This window comes from Neltuma alba, unplaced genomic scaffold, assembly GCF_004799145.2.
Source record: "Neltuma alba isolate B1F8T4 unplaced genomic scaffold, ASM479914v2 tig00011759_pilon, whole genome shotgun sequence".
NCBI classification, from domain to species: Eukaryota; Viridiplantae; Streptophyta; class Magnoliopsida; order Fabales; family Fabaceae; genus Neltuma; species Neltuma alba.
In genome coordinates this window covers 53,454-66,549 of record NW_021636387.1, presented here as the reverse complement: position 1 = coordinate 66,549, position 13,096 = coordinate 53,454, and the positions used below count along the sequence as shown (strand labels likewise).

Sequence of the window (13,096 nt, the reverse complement as noted above, 5' to 3'; positions counted from 1 at the left end):
AAATTGATAATGGTATAAGATAAACCTTAGCGAAATAATTCAAGTTAACCAATTAATTAATTGATTAATCATATGGTTCCACACTGTTCTACTGTCACAACGACACGTGGCCAACGAAGCCTTCTTTGTTCCCTTTCCCGTGCCCCACACACGAAGAAAAAGCGCCTCCCTCGTTTCTGTATTAAATATGAGCTTTTGAGCGCTCATTCTCCCACAACTTCATTCACAAACTCCATTGCGTTCCAATTTCAAACTTAATTTTGATCTCTGATACTTTCAACCCATTTCGTTCTGGCGGGTTTTCTCTGAATACTGAAAAGTCTTATCATTTTTCTTTTATTCTTGAGGTGAATAAGTGTTTCGGCCATGGAGGTCTCGGCTACAATTGGTAGCTCTCAAGCCAGGCTCGGAAGGCTCGATTTGTCTTATAGAGATGTGGGATTCTGTAAAGTTAGAGATAATTGCAGGTTTTCGACTTGTATTGGCGCGAATACGCGGTTGAAGAAGGCTGGGATGTGGTTCACTTTGAAAGCTCTTCAATCTGAAGTCGTTCGAGATGAGAGGCAATCTGCATCTGGAAAGCGATTGTCATCGGTGAGTTTATTATTTTACTATGGGCTGTGTGGTGTTTGGTTCATCTTTGACTTGGGAAAAAAAGAAAAAGAAACTTGCAAGTCTAGTTTATTTAATTGACTTGAATTGAACTGCTTATCTCATAAGTTGGAATTTTTTAATCTCCTTACCCAGTCGATTTGATGTCTCGAAGCTATCTAAATTCTTGATTAGGCCCTGTCGGAGTCCGAGCTTCTTAAGCCGAATAAATTTACTTGGCTTTGGGCTGGTCAAATTTTGACTAATAATAATGATTCAATATTTGAAGATCAATCATCTTGATCTTCTAAAAATAAATTGTCGTAATTTACTTTTTCTTTTTCATGGATGGTTTGTGTTTACCGTGATCGAGACATACAGGAAGTTTCAGCTACGGAGTTTTTGCGAAGTCTTCCCTTATGGAATCCCAGTGCCACGACATGCATATTGAAGTTGAGTTGGCGAAATGAATTGGACAGAACAAAACCTTTCTATAATTATATGTTAGATCAAATAGTGGGTTTATATTTGGTTTTAAAAAAAAAGGGAGAACATACTTTTCATTTGATGTCCTGTTATGCTTTGATCTCAACTTTTCTCTATGTCGGAATTTACCTATGTGCGGGAACGATGCCAGAACTAATTTATTATTTATAAAATATGCCCGCTATATCCCTGTCCGCTATTGAAGATAAGCGCTAGAATGATAGTTTAGGCCAGCAATAGTCGAATACAACAAACAAAAGGACATATAAACAGCAAGAAAAGGCGTCCTCTGGCATTTGAGAGACTAGGGACTCTGCCATGCCACCACTCACGTATTCCTTAGCTTTCACTGATCCCATCACCCACAATATACTCTGCTTTTCTCTGCCCATGATTTGGTTATACAGCCCAGCTACTTGGGGAATTGGGTTTTAAAATTTTGTAGCATGGTTTTTTTGATCAAAACTTGCCTTTAGTTGCGTTATTTTGTTTTACTCTGTTTCTGGCCTATTGATCATGTGTATTGCTGAAATCAGCCCCAGTCTACTTGATGGAGAAAATGGATTAAATGTAAGATACATGCTAATTGTACATCATATAAACATCATAACCATAATAAAAGAGAGATTGGGGGAGGTGGGGGGGGTAGAAAATTATTCTTTACCTCCCGACTTTTAGTGTATAAACATATTCCCTGAATTGAGCTTTAGTTACAGCTGCATAAACTTTCAAATATGTTTTAACACCTTGTGCTCTTGAAAGCAAGTAGAAAGTTAACTCTTGGTCCTTTTTATCTCGTAAAAAGATTGTGTGGCCTTTGATTTTTGTGATTTCTTTCATATTCCTTCAATTTATCTTATAGAAATAACAAAATCGCTAACTAGGTCAATGTGGCGGCAAGGGTAAGGAAGAAGAATGACATTTTTGGGCCTGGTTGAAGGACGAGGATTACATTTAGTGGCTTATTTTCCTTTATGGTATATATTGACGTTAACTAAGGCGGAAGGTTACTGTTTTTCAACTTTTGTCCCTCGAAAAGAGAGTTATGTCCTAAAGTTGTAAGTATTCAGAGGATAAACAAAGGGATTATCAAGTGTTAGGAATTGAAAGAAAGCTAACTTGCATGAACTAATATTCTGCAGGGAAATGGTGTCAGATTATTTGTGGGGCTGCCATTAGATGCAGTTTCTTCAGACTGCAAAGCAGTAAACAATGCTAGAGCAATTGCAGCTGGCATGAAAGCATTGAAGCTACTAGAAGTTGAGGGTGTTGAACTTCCTGTTTGGTGGGGACTTGTTGAGAAAGATGCCATGGGAAAATATGACTGGTCGGGCTATCTTGCTGTGGCTGATATGGTTCAGAAAATGGATCTCAAGCTCCATGTCTCTCTTTGCTTTCATGGCTCTAAAAGCCCATATATCCCACTACCCAAGTGGGTGTCCCAGGTTGGTGAATCCGAGCCCGGTATTTTCTTCACAGATCGGTCTCGACAATACTATAAAGAATGCCTTTCAGTGGGGGTTGATGATCTTCCCGTTCTTAATGGGAAAACTCCAGTCCAAGTGTACCGAAGTTTCTGTGAGAGCTTTAAGTCTGCATTCTCTCAGTTCATGGGCTCTTCAATAACGGTATGGATTTGGGATTCTGAAACCTATTATTTGCTCTGATAGTGTTAATTTATAGGGTAAATTGCAATTTTTTTCCTATAGGTTTGTCTCGCAATCAGTTTGTTTTCCTGTGGATTAAACTTTAAAATGTGTTATTTAATAGTCCTGTGATTTCTGCTATTACCGCTGAATCATTATGTCTTCTTTTACCACTTAATCACATGAATATTGGGATGACAAACAATTTTGTTGTTCGAAGTCCAATTCACTTGTATCTTACGCTTTTTTATAGCATCTTGAGGTTATCGCTAGAATTAAGCAGATGATTTATTTTCCAAATTTCAGTTTATCTCCACAAACAGCTTTTTTATTTATTTTTTAAAAAAAATTTTTGGCCAACAACAACGGCAAACTGATAACCTTCGTTAGACAAAAACCACGTCCAACAACAGAAACAAAAGAAACGCAAAGCAAAACACAAACAGCTTTCAAGACTATGAAATTATTCAAGATATGAAACATATTTTCAATTATAAAACTATTTATCATTTTAGCGGATCACAGGATTAGCTAGTATAACTTAAACCCCAAAGGGGTAAACTGATGTTACACTAAACCACAGCGGCAAACTATAATTCGCCTGAATTTATGTAATTGACAAAGTTATCTTGCTATACTGCAGGGGATTTCAATGGGATTAGGACCGGATGGTGAGCTGCGATATCCATCTCATCACCAGCTACCCACCAACAATGGAACTCATGGAGCTGGAGAATTCCAGTGCTATGACAAAAACATGCTTACCATTCTCAAGCAACATGCTGAAGCATCTGGAAATCCTTTATGGGGTCTTGGTGGTCCACATGATGCCCCTTCCTACAACCAATCACCAAACTCCAACAGCTTCTTTAGAGATGGAGGATCTTGGGAATCTCCATATGGGGATTTCTTCCTCACATGGTATGCTAATCAGCTTTTAGCCCATGGAGATCGCCTCCTTTCTATAGCAGCTTCAACTTTCAGTGACACTGCAGTGTCTATATATGGAAAAGTCCCGCTAATGCATTCTTGGTACAGAATGCAATCCCATCCTTCTGAGCTAACTGCTGGATTCTATAACACCATTAAAAGAGACGGTTATAAAGAAGTTGCGAAGATTTTTGCAAAGAATTCATGTAAAATGATAGTGCCGGGAATGGACCTCTCAGATGCAGTTCTGCCGCAAGAAACCCTCTCAAGTCCTGAGATGTTACTTTCGCAGATAATGGCCGCTTGTAGAAATAATGGAGTTGAGGTTTCAGGGGAAAACTCTTCAGGTTCTGGTGCTTTTGGGGGCTTTGAACAGATTAAGAAGAATATTATAGCCGCAAATAATGTGTTGGACCTGTTCATGTATCATAGAATGGGAGCTTCTTTATTTTCACCAGAGCATTTTCCTTCGTTCACAAAGTTTGTTCGGAGCCTTAAGCAGCAGGAAATGCATTCAAACGATGTAGCTGCTGAATCTCATGTGAAGAACTCAGAAACAAGCATGCAGATATGATACTTGTGATATGATGATAGTTTTGTATATAAATATTTGTAATGAAAATGTAGACTGTAGGTGGTTATGTATGTTCCCATGGTGTGATCGCATCATCATTGTGGGTTCGCTGTGAGAGACTTGGAGGGACTCCTCTGTATCATCAGATAGAAACACTTCTTGGAAATACCAGCTGGGTATGCTTCATTCTCAAACATACATGGTTGAATTATTGAAATGCTATGGAGAGAAGAGCTAGTTGTTGATAGAGTGTAATCATGGAAGTTCAATTTTTACTCTGTAAAGCATGCAATTGCACTATCTCAGAAGAGAAAAATAAAATAAATGTTCTTAAAGCGTTTGCAGGTATTTTCAAATTTATTATTTTTTCTTTTTATTTATTTTCAATCGCTTTAGACATTGCATAGTAAAAATATTGTAGAAAGGAATTTGTATTTAATTGGTGAGGGGGCTCCATGCACTATTTTGAGGTAGAAGTGGGGTTGCTTGTTGCTAACTGGAAATGATGATGGCTATATGCTGGTTTCGCGGATTGCTGCTGATGTAGTTATGAGATATGTTGAATTATGCCAAGAATTGTTAGAGTTTTCAATAATTATGGGGATCCTAATTTGATTTTGATGGTTTCTGTTTAACAATTGCTTGCAGTAAAGGTGCCGTTGCTTGAGTATGAAATATGATGAATTATGCTAAGATTTATTAAGGAACATCTGACAAAACGAATTTCATCAAAGGGAGCTAAGATTTATTAAGTTTTTTGCAATCACAAGAGTTAGACTAATTGCTTATCGTCAAACCGATTAAGCACTATAGTGAATCAATTGCTAGAAGAACCATTTTGTACCAAATGGACAACTAGGGGTATACATGGACCAGACTAGACTGAGTTTGTTATCAACCCGAAATCTGGTCCAGTAAAGACCTTAGGCTAAAAAAGACAATCCAAGGTATGGTCTAGTCCAGTATCAACCCAAGGTCAGGTTGGACTGGACTTGGTTCTCTGGACTACCTGGACCAGTCTAGGAAGTCCAGAACCTAAATTTAATATTTTTTTTAAAAAAATTTCTTCAACAGGAGGTAAGATTATAACTTACTATATAAAATTTTGCACATATTTTAATCCAAAGTTCATCAAATTTGATCATTCCCTTTCAATTTCCCAATAATGTCATGTTTTATTAATTAATCCTCATTAATATAGATCTTGTATTGTAGAAAATATATACACATGCTCATTACTTAGGAAATTAATAGATAAATCTTGATTATTTGAATAGACAAAAAACTTTTATAGAAAAATTAAATCAAATTAAAATTATATAAATAATAATTAAAAAAAATTGGGCTAGACTAGACTAGACCAACTGGTCTGAGGAGCTAGTCCCTAGTCCAATCCAGCCCGATGAGACCAGCCTGGTCTAGTCTGGTCCAGTCTTGTTTCAGGTTAATTTTTCTAGGCCAGGCTGGACTGGGTTTGCTCGAGTTAGACCGAATCATATTGGACCACCGAGTTTTCGCACAGCCATATGGACAACTGTCACGAAATGGAGCAACCATTCAAAACTAACAAGATTTTGAACTCAAATTAGGGGTGAGCAACAAACCCATTACCCACTACCCGCCCATGGCTCATGAAATTTTGCCCATTTAAGCCCGCCCAATACGCCCAAATAAGAGATTATAAACAGGCGGGCTTAAATGGGCGGAGTAGCCTATTAAATGGGTTGGGCTATGGGCAAGGTATTAGGCTGCCCATACCCGCCTGTTGAAGTTTTAATTTTTTAAAAATATTTTTATTCTTCATTTAATTGATGATATTGTTTCTCATTCATCTTTTATTAAACATTCATGCTTGTCTAAGCTTTTATTTTATCTTTTAGATGAAAGTTGGAATTTTGAAAGTTTATGAGACTTTATGATTGGTGACTACTTTTGTGATTTTATCAGACTTTGATAGTTTGTGAATCTAAGTGAGGTTGTGTGATTGAATATGGTTGATATTATTTCATATTTGATTTGCTATTTGGCATGCAAAATTTATTGACAACTTCATAAGGTTGCATATACAAAATAGCTATACTGAAATTTTTTTTTTAAAAAAAAAATGGGTTACCTCATAACCCAGTTAGCCCAAATGAGCTATCCCGTAGCCCATTTAATATGGGCTAAATGAGCTACTACTGGGTTATGGGTTAGCCTATGCCCATTTATTCATAAATAGGCGGGCTATGAAGGTTAGCTTACCCCGCCTATTGCTCAGCCCTAACTCAAATGTTGCAGCCTACACATTATATATATGCCCTGAAAGAACATACATACATATATAAAACCCTTCTTCTATGGATTCAGCAAGCAAAGGAATTGGACATGCTCACTAAGATAGCAGGTTCGATCCTAGAACACATCATAGTATTGGGGGAGGTATCTTCAAAACCAAAGCCTCAGCTCGTAACATGTGGTGATTTCCATGTGAAGCTCTTCCCGTTCCAGTAAATCTATAGCACTGCGTAAGGCTAGGGTTAAGAGTTAGTTGTTTTACTTTTGAATTGTAGGTGAACCCAATTCTTTTCCTAAACTTTATTTCACGAAAAAAGAAGAAGAAAATATATAATAAAAAAATATTAGAATTGGAATTCATTATTCGAATATCAACTTAAAATTTTCAAGCTATTATAATCATAATATTATGATAAAATATGATATTAAGATAAATATACATGTATACATGTTTTAGGGCCAAAAATTGCTAGAAACGAATTAAAAACTTTAATATTAAATTAAATAAATACGAATTTAAATCCAAGTGAGTTGAATTCAAATTACAAGTTAATAATAAAAAATAATAAGCAAACAAAGTTCACAAATTATATAAACTTATAATATTACACACACGTATAATCATAGTCACAAGGCAGCATTAACTTTGGCTACATGCAATCTTTTTCTCGGAAATTCTTCAATGTGGAAACTTCCTTGCTCATTCTTCGGTCTTCCTTTTTCGCAGGCAACTACATATGAATAGATAGGTGAAGTTGAATGTTTGAACCATTGCACAAGTTCGCATTGCCTCGGTCTTTTTATTTTGCTAATATGAATATTTGGCTAAAGTTAGAGTCTTTGCACCATCACACACGTTAGAGTAGCTAGACCCAGTCCAATGCATTAATTGCAAGCATGAATATAAGAGCGGAGTTAGGGTCTTTAAACCGTTAGATAAGTTAACATTAATTGACTCAAAACCCACTCAATCTTCGTAAGAATGAAACTATCAATCATCCTCATTTTTCAGCTTCCTATAAACGCCAACCACCTTCTTGTTTTCTCATCCCTATGACTTCTCTTCCTTGAGTGTTGAATCCCTTTACTAAGCATGAGAAGATATGAGGTGCTTTTTTTTTTTTTGAGTAGGATGTTATCGCTAATTCAGGGTATCCCAGCGTATCGATCAGACTAATCCCAAGGTGCCTGGCCAAGAATCGAGCCCATGACCCGGTAGGGGAACGCGCCTTGCGCCCCGTTTGCGACTAGTCGAACCCAACCCTTGCAGGCAGATATGAGGTGCTTTTAATTTTCTTTCAACTACTCTTTTTTGAAGCTTCACACCTGTGTTTGTGTCAGAATCACACTGATGTGGGCTGCATAGAAGAAGAGAGGCAGGCTCTTTTGGAGTTCAGATATAGCTTAGTCTCTTACTCAGGCAATGCCTTTTCTTGGGAAGGCAAACAATGCTGCAGATGGGAAGGAGTCAAATGTGATGGCATCACTGGGCATGTGGTCACAATTGATCTCAGCCCAAAAAGCTATCCAATGGCAGAAAAATTAATCAACAACGACGAAGTTACAGATTTTCCCATCCCCTCATTGTCAAGTAAAGCAGTGAGTCCTTCCTTGCTAGAGTTTAAACATTTGAGCAACTTGGATTTAAGCCTCATTGATTTTCAATTTAGTCCTATCCCTTCGTTCCTTGGGTCCATGAAAAAACTACGGTACCTTAATCTTTCCCACTGTTACTTTTCTGGGTCGGTACCCCACCATTTGGGGAACCTCACCAACTTGCAAATTCTCGATCTGAATGAAGTTCAAGGGCCTTTCTCAACTTTACACGTGGATGACTTCATATGGGTGTCTCAACTTTCTTCTCTGCGATATATCAACATGGGAGGAATTTACATTCGGAATGAGATCAATACCATAATGCAGATAATTTTCAATCTCCCGTTCTTATTAGAGGCAGATTTTACTCAATGTCAAATCTTTAGCCTTGGTAGTTATCATGGTTTTGTGAATTCCTCCTCATTGCCATCCAAGGTTCAAGTCTTGAATCTCAGGGGAAATGTTCTTAATGCCATACCTGAGGCTTTGCAAAATATGACATCTCTTAGATCCCTTGACCTTTCGGACAACACTATTGACTTTGTTCCCTTATGGTTAGGAAAGTTCAAGTTTCTAGCACATCTGAATCTAGCCAGGAATACAATTTTGGGCTATTTCCCATGGCTATTCAAAACATGTCATCCCTTACATTCCTTGACATTTCTGACAGCAATCTTGACTCAGTTCCATTATGGCTAGGAGAGTTCAGGTCTCTAACCCACCTGAATCTAGCCAGGAATAAACTTACGGGCTTTTTCCCTGTTGCCATTCTGAATATTTCTTCCGTTAAATTCCTTGACCTTTCCAGCAACAATCTGACATCTGCAGTTCCATTATGGTTCATCAAAAGAGTTCAGCATGTCAATCTGACCAACAATAAATTCTCCACTCTCGAAAGTTCTTGTCCTTGGAATTCCAAAATCAGTTGCAATCTAAAATCGCTGGACTTGGTGCCAGGCAATAAATTTCAAGGAGAAACATTTGGAGGCTCCGAAGATATATCAGTATCCATTAACAGTGATTTACAAGCACTGGATTTAAGTCACAATGAATTGAAAGATCTTGCCGATAGCTTAGGCCATCTTAATAACCTGGTGCACTTGAACTTGGCTTCAAATTTGTTATATGGCCCCATTCCATCATCCCTTAGTAATTTGACGAAATTACGAGAACTAATTCTTGAAGATAATCACTTCGATGGAACAATCTCAGCATTCTTGGGGAGATTTTCTTTCTTAAGGGTGTTAGATCTTTGTGGCAATCACCTAGAAGGTAACATCCCTGATAGTCTTGGAAAGCTTCTGAACCTGGAAATTTTGGATCTGTCAGATAACTCCTTTGAAGGCGCTTTTGGGGAAATTCTCCTTCATAATTTGTCCTATCTCCGGGATTTAAGGCTAGGAATGAACAAGTTATCTATAGAGCTCGCACCCAACTGGTTACGTCCTTTTCAATTGACATGTCTTCAATTGCCATCTTGCAAAATTGAGACACCATTTCCTCAGTGGCTTCAAAACCAAAAGAAGTTAGCCATGTTAGACTTATCAAACACTAGCATTTGGGGACCGCTTCCAACATGGTTTCGACAAAAGGATCTACTTGTGCTTGATCTCTCTAACAACAAAATTAGCGGACAACTCCCACGAAACCTCCATGATATGATGCCAAATTTGATTAGTCTGTTACTTGGTAATAACGTTTTGAATGGTTCAATTCCGAAATCACTGTGTAAATTGCAAGGGCTTCAAGACATAGATCTTTCAAAGAATAGATTATCCAGTGAGATTCCTACCTGTTTGGGTGAAATTGGTGGTATTACATTGATAGATCTATCATCTAATGAGTTATCAGGCACCATTCCTAAATCATTTTGTAGTATTGATGCTTCCTATTCATTGCAATCTCTGAGCCTGAGCAACAATAGATTTCATGGAGAGCTTCCATCAACATTGGGGTCTTGCAATGCCTTGGAGGTTTTGGATCTTGGCAACAACGAACTATATGGCATTATACCGTCAATTATATGGGAAGATTGTAGTGTGCTGAAAATTCTCCGGCTTCGACAAAACAAGTTTAGTGGTAATATCCCTTTGAGCCTATGCCAACTCCCAGTCTTGCAAAGCTTGGACCTTGCACGTAACAACTTAAAAGGAACGATTCCTTTTTGCCTTGGGAATCTAAAAGGAATGATTCAAAATCCGTCATCAGACGAGGGATCAAAGGGATTTCTGGCTCCTGAACCTGCACTTACAGCACCAACTGCTGATTTTGATGGATGGGATAAAGAACATGTCAAGCAAGTCATGAAAGGAAGAGAACTAGAATTTACAAAAAATTTGAAGTTTGTAGTCAATTTGGACTTATCAAACAATTCACTGAGTGGCTCTGTACCTGAAGTTCTAACTTCTCTCATTCAATTGGTTAGTTTAAATTTATCGCACAACCATTTGTCAGGAGAAATCCCTAGCAAAATAGGGAAACTGAGGCAGCTAGAATCATTGGACCTCTCTTGGAACCAACTTGCAGGTCCATTTCCAAGTAGCATGCCGTCTTTGACTTCATTGAACCACCTGAATATGTCACACAACAACTTTTCAGGGCCTATTCCCGAGGGAAACCAATTCTTCACTCTTGAGGATCCATCCATTTATGCTGGAAATCAATATCTCTGTGGAGAACCTGTGCTCAAAAAATGCTCTGACAATAACACAGATGAAGCTCCGAGAAGTGCCCATTTTGAAGACAAGAATGAGAAAGAAAAAATTCTGTTTTACTTTGTTGTAGCCCTTGGTTTCATGACAGGGTTCTGGGGAATTATTGGACTCCTTGTGTTGAACAAGAGTTTAAGGTATGTTTGCTTTAGATATATGGAGAAAATAGCAGATGAAATATATGTAGCAGTAGCAATAAGGGCAGCAAGGCTCAAGAGAATGGGATTGAAACTTTGGTGATGAGAGATTTTGTGTTTAGTGTTATGTTTTTGAGCTGTTGTATTCTTGTTTGGGATGGGATGTTTCTCTTCCAACCCCTTTTTATGCTGCTAAGTCTTTCCTTTATTGTGGAAATGGATATTTGTAAGCAAGTTATTGGGTAAAATTTGTCGGCTGTTATGGTTTATACTGTCTAGGGGAAAAAAACTGATGAATGATCTTAGCATATTATGTGTATTTAAGACCTCTTGTAAATTCTTGCATGCATGTTCTAATGGCTGTGTGACTGCAGTTTGGACTATTTCTTGTGAAAGTTAATTGATGCTCCTCTAACACTTAATATAGGATCTAATTAGAAAGTTGATGTTGGTTTTATATGTAAGACTTATTTCACATTTTTATTAATTTTTTCCTAAGTTTACCCTATTAATATTCTCCCAACAATAATCAAGTACGAGATGGAGGGAGAGAATTAATGAAGACGCTTAGGATATTTTAGAAATGAGATATCATACATATTAATTTAACTAACATCTTTCATCTATCTAAATTAATTAATTAGATCTTATATCAAGGATCAGAAGAATATTATAATTTAATTTGAACCTTGTGGAAGTATATACATATCTATAAATAACTTACTTAACTATATAGCTATGTTTTATATATGGAGAGCAAAGACAAAGAAGTATCCCGTGAATTCTACTAACTCTAATTCTTAATATAAGAGCTAGTTAACTTATTTGACTAAATTAAAAAAGTTTGTTAAGTTAGTTATTTGTCATAAATAGGTATTATCTTCCTTAGAATATCCTTGCTAATCATGTGTATTAATTAAAACTATCATTTGATGAAACATTTAATATGTATAACTATTACAAAAATTATTTTTTTATAAAAAAGAATAAATATGAGAGACAAAATATATTAGAGTTTTGTATTTAGAACCAAATTGAATGTCAAGATAGTTTTTATATTAAGGATCGAAGGTAGTGTGTATGTGTGTATATATGCAACTTGTTTGGCAAAGTGTTTGAAGGGGGTAAAAGTAGCTTATAGGTGTGATAAGTCAATTTGTAAATTTGAAAGCTATTTGTCACAGCTAAAAGTATCTAAAACTTACTTATGACTTATGCAAAAGTAATTTTTTAGAATTAAAAGATATTTTTGTCCTTATGTTGTTCTTATGCTTCTCTCTATATATTCTAGTTATTTATTTTTAATATTCTTTTAAGTGAAAATAATTTTAATAGTTTTTATAAATTTTTTAATTTTTAATATTATTTTTATTTTATATTTACATAAATTATGTAGAATATATCATCCAATTAATTAGGTAATATTATTTGGTTCAAAAATTTTCACATTACTATAATTTATAATTTAAATATATATTTTTCATTAAATATAACTTTTTCCTATTATAATCATTTAAAATTATTATATTTTGTAAATTCATACTTTTAATCATTTTTCATTATTTAATAAAAGTCATACCCATTTTGGTTATTCTACAAACTAAATTTATTTATTTAATCATAATCTAAATAATTTTGTTACTTTACAAACTAACATTTACAAAAGTCAATTTAAACATAAATCATATTATCCAATATAACTTTTATCGAATATAACTTATTTAAAAATCAAATTAAAAATAAATTATTTTTTCTACCGTTAATCCAAACAAATGATTATCTATTTTGGAAATGTTGTTGGTTTGTGCGGATTTTGATATTGTCCCTTTTAAATTGTTTATGTGGCAACATGTTTTTGTGCAAATTAGAAGGGAGAACAAGCTAGCTTAAAGAGTGACTTTTGCTTGTCTTGTTATTTTGTTATTTGGCCAATTAGAAATTATTTGATTTTTCTCCATTCGTTATAGATAATTCAAAAGTTTAGAACCATCTTTTGATATGAGGATTGTTAAAAGATTTGACATATGTTTAATTACTTCTCTAATTAGTCATTTTCATTTTTTCTTTTTTTGTGATGCACACAAATTGTGAATAATGCAAGTGCATGTGTCGATCAAATAATAAAAAAATAAGTATAAAGTATCGTTT

The 13,096-nt window shown here is 35.7% G+C and overlaps 2 protein-coding genes across 2 annotated transcripts; both read left to right on the top strand.

Annotated features, from left to right (window-relative positions):
• The first annotated feature begins 230 nt into the window (after positions 1-230).
• On the top strand, positions 231-4,562 carry LOC114717642 (inactive beta-amylase 9-like). The gene is made up of 3 exons (XM_028902855.1): positions 231-594; positions 2,220-2,705; positions 3,367-4,562. The coding sequence occupies exons 1-3, from the start codon at positions 367-369 to the stop codon at positions 4,225-4,227; spliced, it is 1,575 nt and encodes a 524-aa protein (XP_028758688.1). The 5' UTR covers positions 231-366; the 3' UTR covers positions 4,228-4,562.
• Positions 4,563-5,946: 1,384 nt separating this feature from the next.
• Positions 5,947-11,051, top strand: LOC114717644 (receptor-like protein EIX2). Its single transcript, XM_028902857.1, has 3 exons — positions 5,947-5,967; positions 7,846-8,654; positions 8,771-11,051. The coding sequence occupies exons 1-3, from the start codon at positions 5,947-5,949 to the stop codon at positions 11,049-11,051; spliced, it is 3,111 nt and encodes a 1,036-aa protein (XP_028758690.1).
• The last annotated feature ends 2,045 nt before the right edge of the window (positions 11,052-13,096 follow it).

What these genes read in the sequence shown, in the direction of transcription:
- LOC114717642 (XM_028902855.1), top strand. Translation starts at nt 367, where the DNA reads ATGGAGGTCTCGGCTACAATTGGTAGCTCTCAAGCCAGGCTCGGAAGG. An exon ending in CTGGAAAGCGATTGTCATCG is followed by an intron (nt 595 to 2,219) that starts GTGAGTTTATTA and finishes AATATTCTGCAG; the next exon opens with GGAAATGGTGTCAGATTATT. An exon ending in TCATGGGCTCTTCAATAACG is followed by an intron (nt 2,706 to 3,366) that starts GTATGGATTTGG and finishes GCTATACTGCAG; the next exon opens with GGGATTTCAATGGGATTAGG.
- LOC114717644 (XM_028902857.1), top strand. Translation starts at nt 5,947, where the DNA reads ATGGGTTGGGCTATGGGCAAG. An exon ending in TGGGTTGGGCTATGGGCAAG is followed by an intron (nt 5,968 to 7,845) that starts GTATTAGGCTGC and finishes TGTTTGTGTCAG; the next exon opens with AATCACACTGATGTGGGCTG. An exon ending in ATTGACTTTGTTCCCTTATG is followed by an intron (nt 8,655 to 8,770) that starts GTTAGGAAAGTT and finishes CATTTCTGACAG; the next exon opens with CAATCTTGACTCAGTTCCAT.